At 55.9% G+C, this 22,833-nt stretch overlaps 9 protein-coding genes across 9 annotated transcripts; 4 read left to right on the top strand and 5 right to left on the bottom strand.

Annotated features, from left to right (window-relative positions):
• Positions 1-399: 399 nt before the first annotated feature.
• BKCO1_1400091 (mfs monocarboxylate transporter) lies at positions 400-1,934 on the bottom strand (the record flags this gene model as incomplete). Its single annotated transcript, XM_020271172.1, has 2 exons — positions 400-1,695; positions 1,746-1,934. The coding sequence occupies 2 exons, from the start codon at positions 1,932-1,934 to the stop codon at positions 400-402; spliced, it is 1,485 nt and encodes a 494-aa protein (XP_020132266.1).
• A 1,493-nt stretch (positions 1,935-3,427) lies between these two features.
• Positions 3,428-3,994, top strand: BKCO1_1400090 (mfs multidrug transporter; the record flags this gene model as incomplete). Its single annotated transcript, XM_020271171.1, has 2 exons — positions 3,428-3,810; positions 3,868-3,994. 2 exons carry the CDS (start codon positions 3,428-3,430, stop codon positions 3,992-3,994), a joined length of 510 nt encoding a protein of 169 aa, XP_020132267.1.
• Positions 3,995-5,442: 1,448 nt separating this feature from the next.
• On the top strand, positions 5,443-6,852 carry BKCO1_1400089 (uncharacterized protein; the record flags this gene model as incomplete). The annotated part of the gene is made up of 1 exon (XM_020271169.1): positions 5,443-6,852. The coding sequence occupies one exon, from the start codon at positions 5,443-5,445 to the stop codon at positions 6,850-6,852; it is 1,410 nt and encodes a 469-aa protein (XP_020132283.1).
• A 953-nt stretch (positions 6,853-7,805) lies between these two features.
• On the bottom strand, positions 7,806-8,729 carry BKCO1_1400088 (nudix family hydrolase; the record flags this gene model as incomplete). Its single annotated transcript, XM_020271168.1, has 1 exon — positions 7,806-8,729. One exon carries the CDS (start codon positions 8,727-8,729, stop codon positions 7,806-7,808), a length of 924 nt encoding a protein of 307 aa, XP_020132282.1.
• Positions 8,730-9,258: 529 nt separating this feature from the next.
• On the top strand, positions 9,259-9,579 carry BKCO1_1400087 (heterokaryon incompatibility protein; the record flags this gene model as incomplete). The annotated part of the gene is made up of 1 exon (XM_020271167.1): positions 9,259-9,579. The coding sequence occupies one exon, from the start codon at positions 9,259-9,261 to the stop codon at positions 9,577-9,579; it is 321 nt and encodes a 106-aa protein (XP_020132275.1).
• A 36-nt stretch (positions 9,580-9,615) lies between these two features.
• On the top strand, positions 9,616-11,571 carry BKCO1_1400086 (heterokaryon incompatibility protein; the record flags this gene model as incomplete). The annotated part of the gene is made up of 1 exon (XM_020271166.1): positions 9,616-11,571. One exon carries the CDS (start codon positions 9,616-9,618, stop codon positions 11,569-11,571), a length of 1,956 nt encoding a protein of 651 aa, XP_020132274.1.
• Positions 11,572-12,466: 895 nt separating this feature from the next.
• BKCO1_1400085 (methyltransferase domain-containing protein) lies at positions 12,467-14,046 on the bottom strand (the record flags this gene model as incomplete). The annotated part of the gene is made up of 11 exons (XM_020271165.1): positions 12,467-12,509; positions 12,565-12,731; positions 12,789-13,014; positions 13,068-13,228; positions 13,288-13,329; positions 13,383-13,405; positions 13,463-13,484; positions 13,541-13,663; positions 13,720-13,828; positions 13,884-13,924; positions 13,978-14,046. The coding sequence occupies 11 exons, from the start codon at positions 14,044-14,046 to the stop codon at positions 12,467-12,469; spliced, it is 1,026 nt and encodes a 341-aa protein (XP_020132277.1).
• Positions 14,047-15,041: 995 nt separating this feature from the next.
• Positions 15,042-15,851, bottom strand: BKCO1_1400084 (uncharacterized protein; the record flags this gene model as incomplete). Its single annotated transcript, XM_020271164.1, has 1 exon — positions 15,042-15,851. One exon carries the CDS (start codon positions 15,849-15,851, stop codon positions 15,042-15,044), a length of 810 nt encoding a protein of 269 aa, XP_020132276.1.
• A 2,825-nt stretch (positions 15,852-18,676) lies between these two features.
• On the bottom strand, positions 18,677-22,382 carry BKCO1_1400083 (l-aminoadipate-semialdehyde dehydrogenase large subunit; the record flags this gene model as incomplete). The annotated part of the gene is made up of 4 exons (XM_020271163.1): positions 18,677-21,454; positions 21,506-22,010; positions 22,063-22,258; positions 22,310-22,382. The coding sequence occupies 4 exons, from the start codon at positions 22,380-22,382 to the stop codon at positions 18,677-18,679; spliced, it is 3,552 nt and encodes a 1,183-aa protein (XP_020132279.1).
• Positions 22,383-22,833: the final 451 nt, after the last annotated feature.

Raw genomic sequence — 22,833 nt, 5'->3', positions numbered from 1 at the left:
GCGTACCACTACTGCGGCACTTTGCCACAGTGCATAAAGGAAGGCATGGTTCGTTCAGCTGAACTGAAACTTGTCAAACTGCAAGAAACAGCGGAGCCAACTGCTTCAATTCTCCCCAGCCTTGTCGATCTCGGCAGCCTACAGCTGACTGTTAAGCAGGGACCGCGTCTATTCCGAGGGGTTTCCAGCCAGGTGAGATATGCAGGCCCACGTGCTCTCCCCTCTTCATCCAACCGAATCAGTGGCTTATACGTACATGACATGGCGGTAGAGGACAAGTCGATTGGCTGACTGCAGGGGTGCCTCCAAGACGTTTGAAAACCGCACTCGACGGCAGCTCCAGCCGTCTTATCGTATAAACATTTCTCTTTCTCAACCCCACCGCTCTTCTTCTCACCCTCACATCTTCTTCCTCCAATCCCACCCATACCTCGCCCACCTCGCCGCCACCAGCGTCGCCGCACCAGCCATCAACGCCACCCCCCCAAAAACCTGCGCATACAAATAACCCCCATCCGCCCTCTCGATCAGCGCGCCAGCGATCGGCGGCCCCGTCAAGCACGCCACCGACACGACGGAAAAGCACATGCCGGTGCGGACGCCCATCTTATCGATGTCGGCGGTCAGGCTGGCGGCGGCGGCGGGGAACAGGCTCTGGATGCCGCCGGCGAAGAAGCCGTACACGGCCGCGAAGGCGTACAGCCCGCCAAGCGAACGCTGCACGGCGATCCAGCAGAAGAAGAGAGTGCCTGCCGCGGCGACGGCGGGAAGCAGCGTGTTGACGGGGCCGAGGCGGTCGGCGACGAAGCCGCAGCCCAGCCGCGCGGGGAGGCCGACGGCGTTGAGGGTGAGGAGGAGCGTCAGCGTCGTCGTGGCGGCGTCCGAGGAGTTGTTGTTGTTGTTGTTGTCGTCGTCGGCGTCGGCGGAGGGTGCTGCTGCGCGGCGCAGGACGACGTCGCGCGCGTAGGCGTCGAGGTAGAAGTAGGCGATGAAGACGGCCCAGAGCACGAGGAACATGGCGGCGCAGAAGAGCGAGTATGCCGGCTCCGCGAAGGCGGCCCATTCGACGTACGGCCGGCGCTGGCGCGGGCGCTGGCGCTGCTCCTTCTTCTTCGTCTTCGTCTTCGTCTTCGTATTCTTCTTCTCCTCCCCCTCCTTCCTCTCCCGCCTCGACTCGACCCGCACCGCCACCTTCACGACGCGCACGCGCGCCACGGCAGAGAAGACGCACGCGTTGAACAGCACCACGAAGCCCATGACGCGCACGGTCCAAGCGAAGCCGACGGCGGGCAGCAGCTGGCGTGCGACGAGGGGGAAGACGACGCCGCCGGTGGCGCCGCCGGCGGCCATGACGCCAATAGCGAGGCTGCGGCGGGCGGAGAAGTAGGTGGCGACGAGGGCGACGGCGGGGCAGAAGACGAGGCCGTCGCCGAGCCCCTTGCAGACGCCCTGCGCGAGGAAGACGTGCCAGTAGCGCGTCGCGGACGCCGTGGCGAAGACGCCGAGCACCTGCAGCGCGCAGCCCGCCGTCACGCACGGCCGGAAGCGGCCGGCGTCCAGCGCGCGCCCGGAGAGGGTGCCGACGGCGTAGATGAGCAGGATCTGGACGGAGCCGATCCAGCTGACGGCCGAGCCCGAGACGGAGAAGGTGGCTGTGTAGTAGGACTGGAAGAGGCCGAAGGAGGAGATGTAGCCCTGTGACGCGGTGAGCTCCCGTTGCGTTTGAGTTGGAAGATTGATCATACCCAGCAGTTGAAGATGACCAGGTGCGCGGCGGCGGCCTGCGACCATGCTTTGACGCCGCCGTCGGGCGCGGGAGGCGGTGGGACGGTCGAGGGCACGTTGCTGGGCGTCGGGTTTGTGACGCCGTCTTCGACGCTGCTAAGAGAGTCTTGAGGCGGCGTGGCTGCTTCGACGCATTGCTGATCTGACATGGGGAGTTGCAAAGGCTTGAAAGGTGCGGATATCGAGGCTGATCAGCATCGTGGGATGTGCCATGTCTTGAATCATCTGGGCGTGAGTGGCATTTATACAAAGCTCGTACGGGTAATAAGGAAGCTTACGCGCCAAGTCCGTGGAGATAGGTTTGTAGTGTTGATGGTTGAGGTGAGCACTACCCCCTACCCCGCGCCCCCTCGGGAGCCGGCTATGCAATTGACCAATCACTCACCAACATCGGCGCGGGAACAGTGTTATACACTACCCGAAGTGGCACAGTTCACAGACGGTCCAAAGCGACAAAACTTCAACACATTCGTACCATTTGACGGGCTAGCAACCAGGGTGTTGGCTCTCCATATGCCTCCTGAAATTGTCCTTCCGAGCAAACGGCTCAGTCCGTTTGCATCCAGCGACAGTGCAGCGAAACCCCTCAAAGTCTGGTATCCTATCCGAATGCTTTTGCGCAACGTGCCGGCTAAGGTCCTTTCTCAGCGAAAAGTCGTGGGTACAACCCTCAGCCGTGCATTTGAAGGGCCTGGAGTGCGTCTTCTCGTGTCGCCTGGGGTGAAAGTCAACAATCAAATGAGCACATGAAGGAATTGGATCGAGTCTTACGTGAGGTCTCCTTTTCTTTTGAACGTTGCAAGACACGATGGACAAGCAAACGGTGAAGCTGAACGTTGCTGCTGCCGGAGGTGCGAAACAAGGTCTTGGGTGGTTGGAGGTGGTGGTTGCGGTGAAAGGTTGACGGGGAATTCAGAAACAAAGGCCTCGGGGTGTCGGGATTCAACGTTGGGATCTGGAGGTTCAGCACAAGCTGATTCTGGGTCAAAATATCGCTTGTCCAAAAGACGCGGGTCGATGGTGTCTTCGTGTTGATATCGATGGTCAGATGAACAGGCGAAGTCTTGAGGCTTAATAGATGTCACTTGTCGCTGTTGCGCTCCGGGCTCTGGTGGAGATTTGGCACAGAATCCCGAACGTCAAGGAACACTCGAGGCCAAAAACGAAACGAAGGGCAGACCAACGAAGGAGCGACACGGCCAGCGGCCTTGGGTTGTGTCCGCAAAGAAGAGGAAATGGAGTAGCAGACGCCCGAGGCCTCCTTTTTGACTTCTGGCGATCAGACCTCGCTCGCTTACCTGATTGGCTGGAAGGCGGGGGTAGGCCTCACAGGAAGATGACGAGGCCTGACTTGGCTTGCAGCACCAGAGAAGCAACACAAGCGCCAGCATGCCCATTGCTATTGGTCTATTGCCATTCTTGCGGATTCTTGTCAAGGCATGGCATAGCTCGGGTGCCGCCATCGAAGATGATGCTCGGAATCATGGGATGCCACGCCATCTCCCCAGGGCCCCCAGGGTAGGCCTCACAGCAATCCGACGTCAGTGCACCACCCAATAAACACAGCCCGCTACGGAAAATGGACATTCCGGCCATCGAGCACGACGGAGCATAAATAGCGCGAGCCGTTGCAGGCGTTCAAATGTCATCGGATGCCCTCTCTTTCCACCCTCACCCTCTGCAGCCGTACATCGACCTTGTCTTCTTCAACATGTCCACTCTCTTCTGCTGTCCAGACACCCGGCCTTACCGGCCCCGAGCCCTCAGCCATGAACCCAAGTTCACCGTCTTCATGAAGTGGGCTGCCTTCCCGAGGGAGGCGACAGCGCAGTCTGCTGGGGAGCAAGACGACAAGCTCGCAGCCCTTGGCTATCCCCACGTCATTCAATTGGTCAAGCAGGTCAACTTCGGTCCTCTTGAGGCCAAGAGGTACTTCGCTGCCACCAACAAGGGAGATGAAGAGGATGCCTTTGTTGAAGTCACCGAATCCGACCTGATTGCAGCAAACTACAAGAAGCTGAATGCGTAAGTAAATCCGCAGTGTCGGATTGCATCGTTCTCAATGCTTATTGGTCTCCGAAGGTACAAAAACTTCAAGTGCTCGAACCACAACAAGTTTTTCGAAGTCAATGTGTATGAGAAGGATCCTTTTAACGCCCACCATTGGCGCCAGAATATCGCTCGGCCTGGAAGCGAAATTGATCTGTAGAAGGAGATCATGGTGTTTCGTTCTGTACTGTCAACAAACAATTCCATTCCTGTTTGTCCACGAATATACTGAGCCGAGTCATGTTTGGGATCCATGTCATGTCACGGGACCTTATGAAAGCGGGTGGTGCCCGCCGATCGTGCTACATCTAGAGCGTAGCCAGCCAATGAAGTGCAAGTCCACTACACCCCCGTCGACTTTCGAGCAACAGCCACACGTAAACAGCTGCAGCAAGCTGAAGGCTCGGCCCCCAGGAGCTGAGTGGTGGATACTTGCATGTTGCCGTTCTAAGCTGGAGGTTTTCAGCTCGAGCAGATCTAGCGAAACTGGCCTGCGTTGATAAAAGAAGGCTTTTCCCGGGAGCCGCTTGAGTCCCGATCGCTCTTTTGATCGCCCAAGGGCCCTTCTACAGCACCCCGGGACTCAAGCTTGCCCGTTTCAATATCGATACCTGCGAAAAACACCTTCTATGACGCACGTCCGAGTCCTACGCACCGCACCTGGTAGTGCCCTCCTCCTCATCCGAAGCTCGGAACTGATCCGGACTCCAGATGACATGGCTTTGGCTCTCTAGATGCGTTACACCCCTTGGCGTAGCCTCGCCTGTGTCCCACGACAGTGCAATCAATCACAATCTCCTCCGATCCACCCGAGGAAGGACTTGTAGAGCCTCAACTTCGCGGGCTCGCCGACATCCTTCGCGGGCTCGCCGGCATCAAGCGAACCTCCACCCCCTCATTTTGCCACTCCGCCAACGCACAAGGCTGAAACTACGAAACCTGCCCCGCCAGTGCACCGGTCAACAAACCGTAGCGAACACGGACGTTATGGTTTCTGAAATGTTGCACGCCGGCTGCATGGTCAGTCTCGCCGCTTCATGGGCTGCCAATCGGTAGCGAATAATGGAGCTCAGGGACTCTCTGCACGTTAGGCGTCGACAAGGATACATGGCCGGTAGAGTCCATTGAACAATATCTCGCAGTTGCGCAAATCCGTGCTTCGCGCGTCGCTACGATACCCCGACTACCGAGGGACTCGATCGCTCATGGATGCCATACATGCGGGAGGCGAGTGCGGCCATGCGGCCATGGGGCAATGGAGTCCCACGGCCTCATCTTCTTTTGTTGCTTGGAAGAGCGCGGCGGCTCTTTCGATCGCTTGTTCCCTTATATCTTCTCACGTCCGTCCTGTCACTACAATGTGGCTTCAGCATTCGGGCACTGCCAGTCGCTTTGAAGCTCAAAATCGGCTGCATCACTCGCCAGTCTATCATTTGCGCTCTTTTCACCACCATGCATGGTACTTCTTGCCGTCATTGCTCCGTCTTTGACCACTGGAAAGAATTCAAGTTGGTACGGACGACCCCGTGCTGGGACCGCATCGCTGATATATCATCAACTGACAGACGGGTACCCATAGTGATTGCCTGGTCCAAACACGGCAGCTTCATGATAAGATTCAACCGGGAACGGAAATCCACACACGGGCACATCGACACGGAAGGGAAGCGTTATCCTCAGAATACAACATCCGAGTCTCACGAGGCCATCGCGGCTGAATCCATAGCTGAACTCCCCACTACCGCCGTGGTTGAGCTTCCCACCCCCACCCCCGAACGCGTACTTGAGCTTCCAACCACCAAAGAGCTCCCAGCCGAGCTTTGCGCGAACAACCACCCAGTTCATGAGCTTTCCGCCACCGAGCTCGTGGAACTTCCCACCAACGAACCTATAGCCGAGACTTCCACAACAGACGCTCAAGCGGGGGAAAAAGATCTCGAGCACAGCATCATGGCAGGTCAAGCTCACCAGGAGCCCGAAGCTTCTTATTCTTGGGTTCCTGAACCTCATCAGTCACCTTCAACTTTCTGGAACACGGGCTTTTCATTTTTGCCGCCACGGGACTCGAGCCAGCAACCCTTACCAAGCCGCTCTGATGCATCCAACCTTCATCCCATCCAACCCGCGCCCGTTTCTCACGTGGTACACACACCAAACCTGCCAGTCGATCGTCCCTCAAGCATGATGGCTTATCCCAATCCCCGTCACCAACCCGCACTTAGAAGAGGTGCTTCTCTTACACTCAACGTCATGCCGCCCTATCATTTCCGCTCGTCACAGTTTCAACAAGTCCAATTAACCCCCCTTTCATCAGCATCCGCGTATGGCAGCGACCAAAGTTCTGTATCGCCGTTCTCCAATAGCAACTTCCCTTCGGAATTATCGACCCCGGCAACTCCTGCGCTATCCTGTGGCGGCGATTCCGGATGCCACAGTGCGACATCTCCCCTTCACAATGGGCTGTCCCATCAAGACGGCCTCGTTCCAGGAGATGATGCGTTGGCTGGTGGGACGGAACTTGTTTTGTTCGAGTGTCTCAACCACAAATGTCCAGTGATGGACTGCCCGCTACTATGCTTGGACATAATGTTGTCGGCCACTCTCATCGAGGAGCGCAAAGAACAAATTCCAGATACCCAGATAATCTATTCGGACTACAAAACGCCCTTCACTGGATGCCTCCAGCGTTCGAAATGCAACTTGAAGAGGACTCGCGATTCCAGTTTCCCCGAGAGTCCCAAGGAGAAGATACCGTGCAATTTCAACGAGGAGTACAAAGAACACATTCCAGATAGCCAGATGATCTGTCCGGACTGCAAAATGTCCTTCACTGGAAGCCGCCACGATTCGAAACGCAACTTGAAGAGGCATTGCGATTTCAGTTGCCCCAAAAACCCCAGGGAGAAGCTACCATGCCGCGTGGAAGGTTGCGAATCCCGCTTCGCCAGATCGGATGGAAGAAACAAACACGAAAAGAAGGCGCACGGTTACGTTGCTTCCGATCGCAAGAAATCTTGAATTTCTGTAACCCCCTTGGGGTTGAAGGAGAATACAAGGAATCGAGGACCCTTTACCCTTTTTCACTTTTTTTCTTCACTACTTAAGCAGGCTTATTTCCTACCATTTCCTAATTTTCCTATGGGCTGGTTCAGGGTCACCTCTCGATTTCCCATCATTTCTCACTTAATTTCCTACTTTAATCTAGTGCTTCAGCTCCGCCGGTTCTGAAGGGCTTCATGCATGCCAACGAGCCATGAACCATGAATGAATGATGACTTACACGGTTTGCGTATTCCGCATGTGACGTAGCGCGCAAGCGCGCAAGAGCGTGAAGTGCCTCCTCATGCATGAACGCAGAGCCCTTTTCGGAGCACATGACGCATGCGATCGATCGCCAAAGCATTAGCCAGTCCATCTCTCGCCGAGACATGAGGCTCTCGGCGAGCGAGTCCGGCGCTGTGTGATACTTCGTGCTGTCTGCCTCGCTGCACAGCCCCCAGACCTTGTGGCCGTCGTACAGTCAAATTCTGTACAGGGATCATTCCATACATGCGGCTCTTCTTCCGAGGCGCCCGAAAACCATTTTTCTTGTTCGAAACCAGCAGCTTTTCGGCGGTGTCGGCCGGCCCCGCAGATGCTTATGCCAGCCAAACCCAAGCTTTTCGCTACCCAGCAGGCTCGGCACTCTTGTGGGGAACAAGATGAGCTTCCGGGATGTAAGAAAAATAAAATTGATGAACCGGCAGACTAGACAAGAGTCCACACGATAGATATCTCAAAACGACGTGAGTGACGTTATCGAGGAAGCCCAAACCCTTGACTCCTTATCCCGACCCGATCCCGATCCCGATCCCTCTCTTCTCTCGACGCAAAAGGGTATTGTGATGATCGCAAGCCAACGTCGTGAACCATGACCCCTCAAGACAAAAAAAAAAAAAAACCAAACCCGTCTACCCCCTCCCCCCTCTCCTCTATTCGATACGCCCCGTGCGTATTCTCAGCAACTCCTTCTGAATCTTCCCCTCCCGGCTCAACCCCTCATACAGCGCCCAAGCAGCCAACGTCTTCGCATCCCTCGCGCCCTTGCGCCAAATCTCCTCGTAGTGGCAGATGACGAGGGTGATCATCTCCTGGTGCTTCCTCAGCCCCGTCAGCTTCCCCTTCAGCTCCTCGATCTCCTGGCGGTCCAGCTCCTTCTCCCACACGAACAGCGGGATGAACTCGTCCAGGTTGGCGGGGCTGGGGTACATTGCGGCGCGCACGTCGTCCGGGGTGACGTCGTCGCGCAGGGCGAGCTCGGTGAGGTCGATGAGCTCGTCCTTCTGGATGGCGAAGCCCGTCTCCTCCTTGATCTCCTCGAGCACCTTGCCGCGCACCTCGGGCGAGTCGTCGAGCATGCCCGCGGGGATCTCGAGGAAGCACATGGAGCCGGCGCCCACGCGCGGCTGCTCCGTCATGATGACGTAGCGCTCGTTGCGCGAGTCGCGCGGGCGCAGGATCATGAGCATGGCCACGCTGCCGCCGCGCAGGAAGACGACGCGCTCGAGCCGGCGCGGCTCTTCGTTGTCGCGGCGCAGCTTGGCCTCGATCTGCATGAAGCCGACGCGCGGGCCGAAGAAGGTGGCGGCGTGGATGTTGATGCGGTCGAGGGTCCACGGGTCCTGGGAGAAGGTGTGGCCGGATTTGGAGGCCTGCAGCGAGAGGTTCTTGCGCAGCGTGCGGCTCCAGTCGCGGAAGGCTGTGAAGTTGAGGGCGAGGTCCTCGGTCAGGCCGGCGGCGGCGGCGTCGGGCGCGATGGTGACTTGGACCGGCGCGGGCCAGTCGTCCTTGGCCGGCTCGGGCCAGTCGTTCCGGAGGTGGAAGCGGATGTCCATCTTTCGTGCGTCGTTTTCCATGGCTGGGGGACGGGAAAGAGAGCGGGGCGGGCCTGGGTTTTGGCAGCAATGGCGAGTATCGAAAGGCGTCAGGCTGGGCTGGGTCAGCGCCAAAAGCGGGGCAGGGTTGAGGCGCAGCAAGGCAGGCTATGCATGCAGGGCCAAGAGGGGTTTGCAGGGGCGGGTCCTCGGGTGCCTGGGACGGTGTGCCATGCGCACGGCGAGGGTGGGCGCAGCAAGACGGGGTGGTGGTAAGTGCTGTGGTACCTGGTGCACGGGAAGGTGCGACTGAGGAGACGTCAAAGCTAAGGTGCAAGCGACGCGCCCGCCCCACGTGCCCCATTCCGCCCCCAATTCCCACTCTATTTTGCTTCTTTTCGTGTGCTACGCTCTGCCGCCAATGGCACGCCGCCAGCGAGATGCACCCCCGACCCCACTGTTTGGCTCATCGGACCTCCCGCTATAAAGGCGTTTGGCCTGGGCATGCGGCCCCGGGCTCCGCAACGCCTCCCGCCCTGCCTCACCACCACAACTGTGGCCCCACTGAGCCATGCTTTGCAGGACATGCGCGTGTATGCTCCGCGGCGGCACGGGGCAGCAATGGAACGGCACCTACGACCTCACTTTCAAGCACCACGCCAGGACAGAGTCCCTCCGCAGGTCGAGAGAAGCCGGCTGCTCCATATGCATTGCCCTTGCCAATGAGCTGCGCCACGAAATGGACCTGCTCGACGACCAGGACATCTCCATCGACGCCAATCTTTCCGAGCTCAAGGGTGGCCAGTGGAAGGACGGCGGCGTCTATCGCTTGGACTTCATCCTGGAGAAGCGCCGCACCCGCACATTTGTGCTGCGGCCCACAGGCGAGTAACCCTCCTTCACAGTCCGACAGCCCCGTGCATCTGACATGTCGGCCACCCCAGTCTCACAGGAGTTCTCTTTGAGGACTCCAAAGTCCTATCACACCTCGTCAGACGAGGTCTTTGAGCTGGCCCACAGTTGGATTGCGGGCTGCAAATGCGCAAGCTCTTGGGAGCCAGGAGCAATTCGGCACAAACGCTACCCGAAAAGGCTCATCGATATCCAGGAGCTGAGAGAGGCAAACGGAGTGAAGATCGGCCAGGACTTTACTTTTCTGTCCAAGACTTCCATCCTCGACCACTTCAAAGTCAAGCTTGTCGAGGAGGATGCCGAAACACTAAAGGCCCAGAGGTACAACAGATTCGTGACCTTGAGCCATTGCTGGGGCCGCCCGAAAAGCGTCCAAGGCCAGCTCAAGCTCACCAGCCGGACCGAGAAGAAGTTCAAGGGCGAGGGAATAGAGCTCGGAGCCTTCACCAAGAGCTTTCGCGACGCAATCCTGTTTGCCTGCCGTCTTGAAGGAGTTGGCTACGTCTGGATCGACTCCCTCTGCATCAAACAGCCGAGCTCGTTTCCGGGCGACGACCCAAAGGACGCCGAGAGGGATTGGCTGGAGCAGTCTCGCGTCATGGGCGATGTCTACCGCGAGTCGTATCTCAACATCTCCGCCACTGCTGCTGTAGACGGAGACAAGGGGCTCTTCTTCCCTCGCCACCCCGACCACCTTTGGGAAGACGAGATCAACCTGAACCTCGTTGGCCTTCCCGGCCATGAACCATCGCCCCCAAAATCAAACGAGGGAGACTACTATCCCGACATGCCTCTGCAAAAAAAGGAATCCGGAAAAGACCATCTGAGGCGCTGCACCATTATCGACGTTGCCTTCTGGGAAGACTTGGTCGACAATGCTCCGGTCAACAAGCGAGCCTGGGTCCTGCAGGAAAGGCTGATGGCTCCGCGCGTTCTTCACTTTTGCGCCAACCAGATCGCTTGGGAGTGCGCCGAGTTCGATCGTACCGAAGGCCATTCCGAGTGCGTTCCGCCATACAAGGTCAAACTCGGAGAAATCGTGCAAGAGGGCAGATTCAAGAGCCTGGACCCGGACAAGGACGGCCTGGCCCTACGTGAGATCCGACTGAATGGCTTCAAAGACCCCGACGAGGGGTTGGAAAACGTTTACGTCTATGAGCTGTGGAAACGCATCGTCGAGGCCTATTCGAAAACTAAGCTGACCATGTCGAGGGACAAGCTGATTGCCCTCTCCGGAATCGCCAAGTTGATCCACACCACGTACCTTCAAAACGTCGAATACGTTGCCGGCATGTGGGACCAATATCTCGAGAGCCAGCTCTTGTGGCGCGTCGAGCCCGTCTTCAAAGACGGCTTGTTCGAGAACCACTCGACCCGTGATCCCACAAGGGCTCCATCGTTTTCGTGGGCAACTCTCGATGTTCCTCAGGGCATTGTATACGGCGAAGCAACAGACTACAACGGATGCAATGACGAGCTTCTGTTCAAAGTCATCAGCTGGCACCTGCCGTACACGGATGAGAATGGCAAGTATGACCGATTCGGCCTGCTCAAGAACGAGAACAATGCCGGCTTCATCGAGCTCAAGGTGAAATATCTCCGGAAGATACATCTGCGAAAGCTCGAGCTGCCTCGCAGGGTTCCCTATGGTTGGTGGCTGGACGACAGCGGTCCGTTCCGGCCATTTGACCCGACGAGAAGAGAGCATACCAACGTGTACCTGGACGCTCCCGACTCGGACGTGGACATCTTCTCCGACAAAGCAGAGTTGTACTGCATGCCTGCCGCGTTTGGAGAGCGGACTGTCAAGAAGACATCACGATATCTCATGTGTCTTCTGCTGCAGAAGCTGGACGATGACAGAAACTTCAAGCGGATCGGACTGACAAAACTCTCAAACTACGCTGATGCAAAAGGGCAGAACGCGCTTCAGAAAGGGGACCAGAGGGAACAGACCATACGCATCAGATGAGTAGAATGTCTCGAAATCCCATTTCGATGCTGCCGTACGCATAGCTCTCTCATCCTTCATCCAAGTATGACCTCCATGCAGCCTCCACGCCGTAGTGTATCTCCCCAGAGCGCCGCTTTCTCCGATCTCAACAACCCACCCCCGCGGAGCCCCACACACACACACACACACACACACACACACATACACATCCGGCTTTCCTTCCCCCAGATTTCTCAGTTGCTACGCATACAACCTACCCGGCACCATCTCCCCCACCTTCTCATTCGAAAAAGCATAATTCCCAACACCACCACCTGCTCCCTCCGCAAAAACACCCCACCACATCGCTGCAGAGGCTGGACACACCCTCTTTGGTAGAGTCGTAGTTGTACTTCTGCGAGCAGATCCAGAAGAACCAGTTGGATACGCCTGGAGTGAGTGCTGACATGAGACCCATGTCGCAGCCCATCACTGCGAACAGAGATGAGTTTCCGCAGCTGACTAGACCAAGGTGGTTTGTTGTGACTGAACTTTCGGAAGTAGAGGCGCAAGTCGTCCTCACTGTGTGCCAATCAGAAGGGTCAACGCTGTCGTTTGATGGATCTGCCGCGACAAGGGTGAGATTGCGGCGTTCCGGGAGTATGTTCTTTGCATAAGCTTTTATGCAATCCTCCATGTTCATTCCTCGAAACTATTGCCATTCTCAGCCACATAGGATCGTTGAACGTGGGCTGGATTGGAGACATATCGATACAGTACTAACACGTCGATGGCTCTATCTAGCATTTTATAAGCTTGAATCAAGAAAGTCTTATTGTCGTATATTGTCTCGACTGAGTAAATTGAACTCAGGAACAGACATATCTGACCATCCTTCAACTCCTCGATATTATGCTACAGCTATGATGAGCCTTTACTCTTCGTCTTTCTCTGGTTTCTGACCGTACACAACATAGCTACAGACAAGACAGGTTAGCCTAAATAAATGCAGGTAGTTGTGTTGTCACTTACAGTGTGTAGTATGCATGAATCTTGTTGCTCTTGATCTCCTCGGCAACTTTGGCATTGAATACTTGCACCTCCTCAAGCTTCCAGTCCAAGACGCCAGTCAACAAGCGGTAGGAGAAGGCCTCCATGCCGTCGAGGTACTGCAGCGTATTGATGGTCCCAGCTTCTTTCTGTACTCCATGTCAGTCACTGAACTCTCCACAGGTTTGCACATAGCCACGACATACCATCTTCTTATCTTTAGGCCAAGTGCCGATTGGGAGCTTATACTTGTGGACGTGGATGTTGGAAAAACCTGCATCTTTCAGCAATCCCTCAAAGAGCGGCCCGGTAGACAGCACTTTGCCCATCTTGGAGATTCCTTTCTCGATGGTTTCAAAGTAGCGTTTAAGGTACGCATCCGACTTCAGGGTGCCATCATCGGATCTGAACTGGGCGTCGTAGCCTTGAAGCCTGGAGAAAGCGGTTTAGCAGGAGTTTCAGTGGCACTCAGATGGTCTTCATACTCAACCCAACCGCCTGGCCTGGTATGGTCAAACATGTTGGAGACGAGAGTGGGCCAGTCGGAAATAGCGCCGTCGAGATAGCGGCAAAAGATCAGGTCAAACGGCTTCGGATGATTCCACGGCGCTTCGAGATCATCGACCTCGAACTTGACGTTGGGAGGCTGTGCAGCCGGGTCCAAGTCAGCCATTTCAGGGAGAGGTCGATATCGCATATACGTACCACCCACGCCGGCTGCACCGGGCTGAGATCGTTTCCGAGTATCTTGAACAGTTAGAGCTTTGATCTGGGGAGGCGTCACTTTGGGTAAGCCTTACTTCTGCTTCGGGGTACTTATCCCCTGGACCAATGCGTCAGCTCAACAGCATGAAATGTCAAGAAATGAGCTTGCTCGCACCCATCCCGATGGACCATATTCCCTGTCACATGTCAGTACTCCCATGGCCAATAGGTTTGTGTATCATGAAGCCCTCACAGTTCCGCAGCCAGCGTCCAGAACACGCTTCAAGTCCTCGTTCTTGATGGGCGCGAGAAAGTCCTTCCCATCCGTGAGCACCATTATGAGGTGGTGCATCAAATCAAGACGGTCTTGCTCATTCTGCAGACATCAGTCAAAAGACTCGTTTCGTACGCACGATTTGCTGATTCGCTGACCTCGTCGTTGGGCATGAAGTAGGAACCATCCTTGTAGGCGTGGTACCGGCGACCGTGTTCGACCGGATATGCAGTTACGCTGGAAGTCAGAGACTGGGTGTATGCGGAGCTGGCTGTGTAAGCGGTATTTCCCTGGGCTACTGATAGAAGAAATGCAATCGTACAGCTGGTCATCAACGCTTCCGATGGCAGAGTCGGAGTCGAGCTGTCAAAATCGCCGGGTTAGATCAGGAAGCAGAACGATATCTTCCCACGTACGCCTGGGTCTACTTCAATGTCCTGCAGGCCTTCTTCCTGTACTGTAGTCTGTGCTTCTGGGTTACACATGTCGCTCTCGATGTACGGATCAACAGGCTCGTGGATGTTGAATCATGCGCGTTTCGACATGGAAAAGTGCTGAAGAAAACAAATTCGTCGTAACCCCGCTTTAGCGGTCATTCTGGCCGGGGCGGGCCAATTATTTAAATGCTGCGCCCATGCATCATATAAGCGATAATATCGGCTGCCTCAGGAGACCAGAGAGGCAGGTGGGAGTGCGGCGTCGGCGTGGCACAGCGACGATCACGGACGATTGTCTCCACAGACCCCACTGTTTCGGACAGAGCGGACCTCAGACAACTCCTTGAAGGTTAGTGTTACAAAAGAAGGTATATTTTAGTAACGCAAGGAGGTCCATCGAAAAAGGCTGCTCAAGAGTAAAAGCGAGGCCGCCATCCAACACACACATCCCTTTCCACTCCGCACGACACTTCACTCCCACCCGCCCTACGCTCTCCCCCTCTCCTTCCCCTTCACCTCTCTCTCCCACGCCCTCAGCACCCACCTATCCTCATACCCCCTTTCCGCCTTCCCAACCTAACGCGCTCGAAGAGCCATTGAGAGGGACAATCCCCCGAATATATGTGCGCTGACGTTCCGGACACGTTACGACCCAGGAATGATTGGATCGGGGGCATCAACAGAGGTAGCAGAACAATTTACAGCCTCGAATACCGTTTTCGGATTTCATTGTTGTTGTTAAGTCTAGCGGAAACCTTACGACGACGCTTGAACCCATCACAAAGCCCGCCAAAAGGTCCAGTCGATATCTATTCAGCGCCCGCCGCAAGAACACACATCCGGATCTCAGCACTACGGCAAATCAAACACGTGGTACAACAATGAGATAACGCGCTCTTGGGTCTTATGTACTTGCGCACTACTGTCTTGGATGCTTGACGATGATTGCTCATACTCAGCCCCTGCAACTCCAATAACGGCAAAACAAAAGGTGGAAGTCTATCGAAGAGAAGAAAATTCGTCAAGAAGGAATTCAGTCCCAGTCAAGTACTTGCAGGATTTCCGGTAATGTAGAGACGGTGCTGCGTCTTTTCGTGATACTTCCGCCCGTCTGTCCGGGTAAACGAGGCCTCGCACCCCCCAAAACGGCAGGGATACTTTTCTGTCGCGCCCACCTGGCAATGGTGGATGCGATGCCTCCTCAGATTGCGCTGGAACTGGTGCTTTCCGCCGCGGAAAGTGACTCCACAGTCGGGGCATCGGTTGGGTGCAGGCGAGAGTTCGGCCACATGTCCTCCGTCGTCGTCAACGTTGCCGTACGTATGCCGTCCCTGGTAGGCGTAGTCGAAGATGTGGCTTCCTAAGATGGGATACGCGATGGAGTCGTGGTCCATCAGATTGTGAGACTGCCCGTATCCTGTTGGCATGGTGATGTCGGCAGGTAGACTTAGATCGAAGAGCGTGATGTCGAGGAGAGGATCCGCAACGGGATGATTTGGAACTCGCCTGATAGCATGGACTGGCATCTCTGGGATCAACTGGAATTGCGCTGGAGAAGGATCACTTGTGAATGCGGATGGTGCGCTTGGAGTGCTGTTGTATGTCGGTGCTGATAGACGTGGGGACGATCCATTGGGCTGCGGTGAGGGTACTGTTATGTGGTTGACTGTCGATGGCAAGCCTCTTTTCAACACAGCCTCCGGAATGAAGGGAAAGCTCGCGCTCGACTGGCGGCCCTCCAGTGGAGGTGGCATCAATATCTGATTGAGCTCAACCGGCATACTGTTTTGTAGGTCCTCGAAACGGACGTCTTCGGTCGACTCGGATGCGATTGCGAGGTAAGGATACTCCATGGTAGTGCTATTCGTATGCGCCGGCTCGAAAGATTCAGCCGAAGAGCTTGGTCGAATTGCTCGGATCACTGTTCGATCTTTCGTAACCGAACTGTGCCACGCCAATGGGCTCTCCCAGTCCTCTCAAGGTTTCCGGGTATGTCGGCTCTGTAACTCCGCCCACAATCGTCTCTCGTGTTTGCACCCGAACAACAGCGGCTGGCGTTGCGCCCCTCGGTCGGAAAGTCTTCGAACAGAAGTAGATATATTGGTGATGGTGTGATGTCGTTCGCGATAGAAACGTGCCAAAAGGCTGCCGTTGTCAGAACATGCAGTCGCTATCGGTATCTGCTTGTCAGCAAGAAGTATATAGGCGAATTTGATTGTATTGAGGTACACCCTACCAGCTTTAGCGTTGTAAGGTATCCAAAATTGAACCAGTTGCGGGGTTGATCAGCATGTACGACAGAATCAGAATGTGCAATGATGTATGATACGTAGGGTTGTTACGTCTCTAGTGGGCGGAGAATTCGGGGGTTGGGGGAGTTATCAGAGACTAAAAATAGAGAAAGAAGCGTCTCGCAGCAACAGCCCACTGTAGTACGGAAAGCGGTGCTGTGCGGTATTCATGACCAAGGCTTATTTCGGCACCATCGGAGGTCCGTGAAATGTGATATGGTGCAGGTTCACGGCTTGTAATGGGTCCCGCAAGACTGGGTTACGAGTTCCTGGAACTGGGAACAAGCCAAGCAAAGTAAGCAGATTGACCGTTTGCCTGTTGGATGCCTTGCGAATGAGTGGTAGTGGCTTCTTGACGACTGTGATCCAGTAAATCCGTGGGATCAAACTTGCATAACATATGCGCCAAGTCATTAACCTGGTTGGCTTTTCTCTGCACTTTGATACCGGTAACAGCCCCCGTTGAATGTGTAGGATTGCGCCTTGGCTTTGCAAGAGCAGGAGCAGGAATGTGAGCCTTGTTCGGCATGGGTAATCCGTATGACGGCTGGCTCCGCCTCCTTTGTCGTGACACGTTGGTGCGGCAGAATAGGTGGCGGTGAGTGGGGCCTCGATGCGTTTCCCATAGCTATTGTTATGGGTTAGTAAGTCCCAATCGAACGTCGGATGCTTCTGAAAGTTGGGCCAGGCTCGGTTCCGGGAGGCCGTCACACGGCTACCACCTGTTCACGTGAACGTCAAGGATTATTCATGTGGAAAGGGCTCAATACCTGCTTTGCCGTCTCCGCATTAACCGAGCGCTGTGGCGTCGCTCCACCGGCACGCTGCAAAAGAGGCGGCAGCTCAATCCACATTTCAGGGTGCTGCCATGAGATTCTTGAGAGACGAAAACGGGGTTCAAGACATTGAGAGCATTAGGCAGGGCTCCTATTTATTACGCCGAACTACTTTTCTCAAGCTTTTGGAGCCGCAGATCGGCAGTTCCAATTACTCAGCACAGGTGACTGTCGACTGACATCAGCCTCTCGGGCTGAGCTTTCAGCTCTGTGCAGGGGTTTCCGTGGCTCGTTTTCTCAACAGCTAGAGGCGGACTGTACTACGATTGATTGGCCCGCTGGACTTTGAATGTCGCAATATCCTTATCGACTCGCGTGTGTCTTCACGCAAGCCTCATGTACGCCAGGTCGAAACTCGGTAGGATCGCCAATGGGCCATCTTCATTGCCTCGGTCCGCTCGATTTATTGACCTACTGCTACAACGCTCATATTGCAACATATATCTAGACGCATGTGTACGAATGTAAAATCAGCATCTGTGCTCGGACATATACTTCGACCACTCACATTATCTCAGGTGTGGACGTGCTAAGGAACGAGATGGTAATATGATCCAGGATAGCACAACAACTTCTCAACACCGAGCAGCGAGTATGTAGAACTGAAGAATCAGGTGGACTCTCTAGACAGCTTCTGTCCGGTTTTATTTCTATTTTTATTGTGCATGCGGTGGATACATGTTGAGCGGTCCCAAAAGGACCAAGGCCATGTAGGATTTGGTCTACTACTACACCCTTGGCACTCATCTAGATGTTCCTTCCTGAATGCCTTCTCACCCTTTCGTCCAAGGTTCCAAGAACGGGAATAAAGGGCCAGGCAAGTGAGGTGGGAAATAAAAGACATGAAGGCCCATAGAATGTCTGCCTTGCATGTCGTGGCTGGCTGAGTGCATCATAATGTGGAGCAGAGGAACGCCATTCGGTTCGAGCTGAGACACTCTGCCTTTTTATGCAATGCTATAATTAACCGCATCCACAATTGGTTCCTCGGTGCTTCCAAAGCGTCAAAGACTTTCGAGAATGCGTAATCCTGGCTACGAGCCTTCGCGTGAAGTCGTTGCACTATAATTGATGCTCCGCCGTTATTATTTTTCTTTTTTTTCGTGTCATGGAGGCTCCAGCGGACTGCAAGAGTGCCAATGGCGAGACCCACTCACAACCGAACGGCCGCGGAGAAAGCGCATAGCGGCTTAGAGCCACCTGCGCAGCTATCCTTGAGGTGGCTTTCGACTCGGGTTCCCCCACGGTGTTATCCGTCTTCGCTTTTTCAGCTGCCAACCCCGCATTCACACCAGCCACAATCTCGATCCCCTTTCACCCAGCCAAACCCCTCGGACAACTGAAATGTAGCTACCTGTGTGAGGGCATGTATGAAAATTGATAGAGCACGGACTGAACACCGAGATGACTCCAGAATCAACACATAACTCATTGATCTAAGATAGTCAGACGCCAAATCTCTTTTATCCTTTTCACAAACCGATTGCAACCAGACCCATAATATGTATCAAGCAGATTCCACTACTTCCGTCCGAGATATCCACAACCCACTTAAGCGGCGCCACCACCACGACCGCCGATCTTACCCAGCGCCGCCTTCTGATCCGCGTTCAGCTCGCACGTCGGCAGCTCTCTCTCGCCCTTCTTCGTCGGCGACGGCAAAAAGCCCACCGCGACCAGGTACGCAAGGTATGCACCCAGCGTCTCGACCGTGACGGCGCTGCCGCCCGACACGTCCTCGCCCGTCCACTTGGCGTCGGCCCGAAGCGCGGCCGCAGACTGCGCGTCATCGAGCTCGGGCGCAATCGTGTCGGCGGGGAGGTTGCCCGTGACGAAATGGAAAAGTGGGAGGAGAGCGTGCTCTTCCTTCTCGCCGTCGATCGAGGCCGCCACGTAGTCTTCCATCTTCGTCCGCCATTCGTCATACGAAACCTGCGGAACGTCGTAGCCATAAGTCTCGAGCGCGCCGACGAACTCGTTGAAAGAGAGGCGGGGATGGCTGGTGACTTGTGCGACGCCGAGGGGCTCAACCGGTGGGTTGAGGGTCGACGCGATAACAACGCGGGCGACGTGAGTGACGGGGACCTGGTTGACCGTGTTCTTGATGTCGGGGCGAGCATTGAGCTGGAGGCATCCCTTCAGGAGACGGACAAGGAAGTCATCCGTGATCGAGGTGCCGGTGACAGGATCGCCAGTGACGTATCCGGGACGGATAACGGCTCCTTTGAGACCTCGCTTGCCTGCCTCACGGACAATGTACTCGCTGGCCCACTTGGACTGGCCATATCCAGTTCCGAGACCCTTGCGGCTGCCCTCCATATCGTCAGCCTCCAACACACCCTTGCCGCCAGCAGCCACGCTCTCCTGGGACAGCTTGACATAGTGATCGCTGTCCAGGGTAGAGGTAGAGCTGACAAACCCAAGCTGCTTGGGCTTGCCACTCGTGCATAGCGAGATGGCATTCATCGTGGAGAGGACGTTGGGAGAGCGGAGGCTGGAGTACGGCTGCATCCAGTTGACCAACGCGCCGTTGTGAATGATAACATCCGCCTCGTTAGCGACGCGCTCCCAAGCCTCCTTCTCAAGCCCAAGATTGGGTTTGGAAAGGTCACCAATGACAACCTCCAGCTGGGAGCGCCAGGCCTCGGACCAGATGCCGTATGCTTGACAGGTAGAGGTAATACGCTCGAGACCAGCAGCAGGGTCCTTGGCACGGACGTGCGCAATGACGCGCAAGTTACGGCTAAAAAGATCCCTCAGGAGGTAAGATCCCAAGAAACCAGTGGCGCCAGTAAGGAATACCGTCTTGGACTCCGAGAAGTCAAGTGTGGCAGTTGGGATGGATTTCGGCAGTTGTTGCGCAAGCTCGCGAGCATCGGCAGAGTAGGCCTCATCTGTGACATCGTCGGGAGCGGGAGCGTGCTCCAGACGCAGACCAGCTGGATCCTGAGCGCGGTCAATTTCAGTGGAGAAAGCCTCCAACGTTTGCGACTGGAAGATGACGCTCATGGGAACATCGATACCCTTCCACGTCCTCCTGACCTGTAGAAGCATCTGCTGAGCTAGGATGGAGTGGCCACCCTCCTCGAAGAAGTTGGACTCAGGAGTCAACATGCGGGCCGACGTGTTCGGCAGTAGCTTGCCCCAGATCTCGGCAACCTTCTTCTGAGTCTCAGTCATGGAGGCAGCCACTTGAGATGGTCTCCTACCAGCGGCAAGGAGAAGATCTGTAGGCTCAGGGAACGGCAACGCCGGCTTGTCGATTTTGCCGTTGGGGTTGAGCGGCATGCGGGAGAGAGGGACAAGAACGCTGGGGACTGCGTAAGAAGGCACTTTGGTCTTGAGGAAGCTCCTGCAGTCGTCCGACAAGGGCTTGAATTTCTTCAACATGCCAACCATGGAGTCGTCCTGGGAGTCGTCCGCAGCAAGACCCTTCTCCTCCAGCCACTGAAGCCAGCGCTTCATCTCGGGAACAATGTAGCTGACCAACGTCGGCTCCTCATCCTTGTTCCTGCGGACCAGAGTGACGTTCTCACGGATGAGCGGGTGGCGGGACAAGTGAGTGTCAATTTCGCCGAGCTCGATACGGAAGCCTCTGATCTTGACTTGGTTGTCGATGCGGCCAGTGCACTCAACATTTCCGTCAGCAGTGTAACGACCCAAGTCACCGGTCCGGTAGAGACGGTCCCGAGGACCCTTGTAGAGTTGGCGCCAAGGCTCCTTGACTCCGGAAGATGTGACCTTCTCTTCGTCCTGCTTAACCCACTTGGCATTATCAATGAACCAGTTGGAAATGAACTTGGACTCGTTCAGCTTGGCAGTAGTCTCATCGTTGCCAAGGTATCCCTCTGCCAAACCGCCTGCTCTGGTAAAGATTTCTCCCTGCTCGCCAACGTCGCAGATGCGATTCCTGTTCTCGCGGTCAACGACCAGCAATTGGACGTCGAGCATACCCTTCCCGGCAGGGATGATATCGCCCATGGTGTCCAGGAAGTTCGGGTCGTCGTTCTTGCTCGGCACCTCGTAATAGGACACGGCGCGCTGAGTTTCGGTGGTTCCGTACATGTTGACGATGCGAACGTTGTGTGCCAGCTCCTGGAGCCTCTTGCAATCTCTCTTGATCAAGACATCACCTACAAAGAAGGAGTGGTGCAGAGAAGGAAACTGGGCGCTGGCGCCTCCGACGAGGATCTGACCCATGGCAGGGGTGAGGTGGGTAACGGTAGCCTTGTAGTTGCGCATCCATTCGGCGAGAAGCTCATGTGCAATATCGTCGCGGCTGGGAACAAGGAGTTGTGCACCAAGGAAGAGTGGGGTGAAGATGTCTCTCTGCACCGGTTAGCATGATGCGGACTATCCGCATAGATCGTGATTGCGCACCTGGATAGGATCATGGGCAATGCCAGACAGCATGGTAAACCTGTCATTCTCGGACAGATTGAACCTTTGCGCCATCCAAGGGAAGTAGTATGCCAGAGAGAAGTGGCGACCCTGCACACCCTTGGGCCTGCCCTCGGAGCCACTGGTGAATGACAGGGTCGGAATAGAGTCAGGACCAACCAAGACACCAGGCAACTGGCTCTTGAGGGACTCTTGCGCCTCCAGACAATCCTTGCCGTCGACCTCACCACCTGCCAGAGAACCATCGTCCTGAAGCTTGAGAGCAGGCACTTCGGCCTTGATGCTCAAGTTTTGGGTGATGAAATCTCTAACCTTGTCTGGCAGCTTGCCGGCCTCCTCAGTCGCGCGCTCGATCTGGACGAGGAACCTAGGGCTTGCAACTTCCAGGTATATGGTCTGACGGTCGGGAGGGTACTGGGGATCCAGCACGCTGACGGTGGCACCGGCCTTCAGAGCACCCATGTATGCAACGACGAGGTCCACACTGCGGCGGGTCAGAAGCGTATTAGGAGAACGATGGCAGGTAGTCTACTGACCCACGGTGGGCGTAGACCATGACGACGTCTCCGCGCTCACAGCCATGCGCCAGGAAGTGGTGGGCAAGCTGATTGGAGCTCTCATTGATCTGCTTGTAGGTGAAGGCGCGCTCGGGAGTGCGGGCACTCGGGGTTTCGACAACGCATGGTCTCTCGGGGTGCTTCTCGGCGTTGGCGGCGAATATTTCGTGGATTGCTGGGCGTGATTGAGCGATTGGCTACATGGAGGAGTGAGAAGCATGTTTACCTCCGCGGTAGTCGCTCCAGTGAAGGTCGGCGGCGGGGTCTGGGAGGACCGAAGCGGTACCGGTCTGAGCCATTGCTGTGAGGGGGCGTGGCCGGAAGAAGAGAAACGCAGAAAACGAGAGAGAAGGCGGTGTTGAAAAAGGGCCGGCCGTCTAGAGGTGGGATGCGGCGGGCAGCAGCAGCGGCATGAGTCAACAGCAACCGTGAGCGCCGTCGCAGAAAAACCTGGGGAATGACGTCCGAAGCCGGCGGGCGGGGCCCTTGCAGTGGCGCCGCAGCTGCTCTTGGCAGGGCTACACCGATCCGGCCCGACGAACATCATCGCCCTGATTCGCGCGCGCCGACCGCAGGACGCGCAACACCAACTCTGCCCAGGTGTGCCGCCTCCAGCAAACTTCACCACGCCTGCTATCCCCTCTTGGCGTGCTCTCTGCGAGCGCTCCACACTCCCGCCTCGATTCGACCCGTTTCGCACCATTCGCCCCCATCGTCGCTCCTTCAATCGGCACCCCGAGACCGTTCCTT

Source organism: Diplodia corticola, assembly GCF_001883845.1.
Source record: "Diplodia corticola strain CBS 112549 chromosome Unknown scaffold14, whole genome shotgun sequence".
Classification (NCBI taxonomy): Eukaryota; Fungi; Ascomycota; class Dothideomycetes; order Botryosphaeriales; family Botryosphaeriaceae; genus Diplodia; species Diplodia corticola.
Note: the sequence above shows the minus strand (reverse complement) of the source record. Positions and strands in the feature narration are given on the sequence as shown.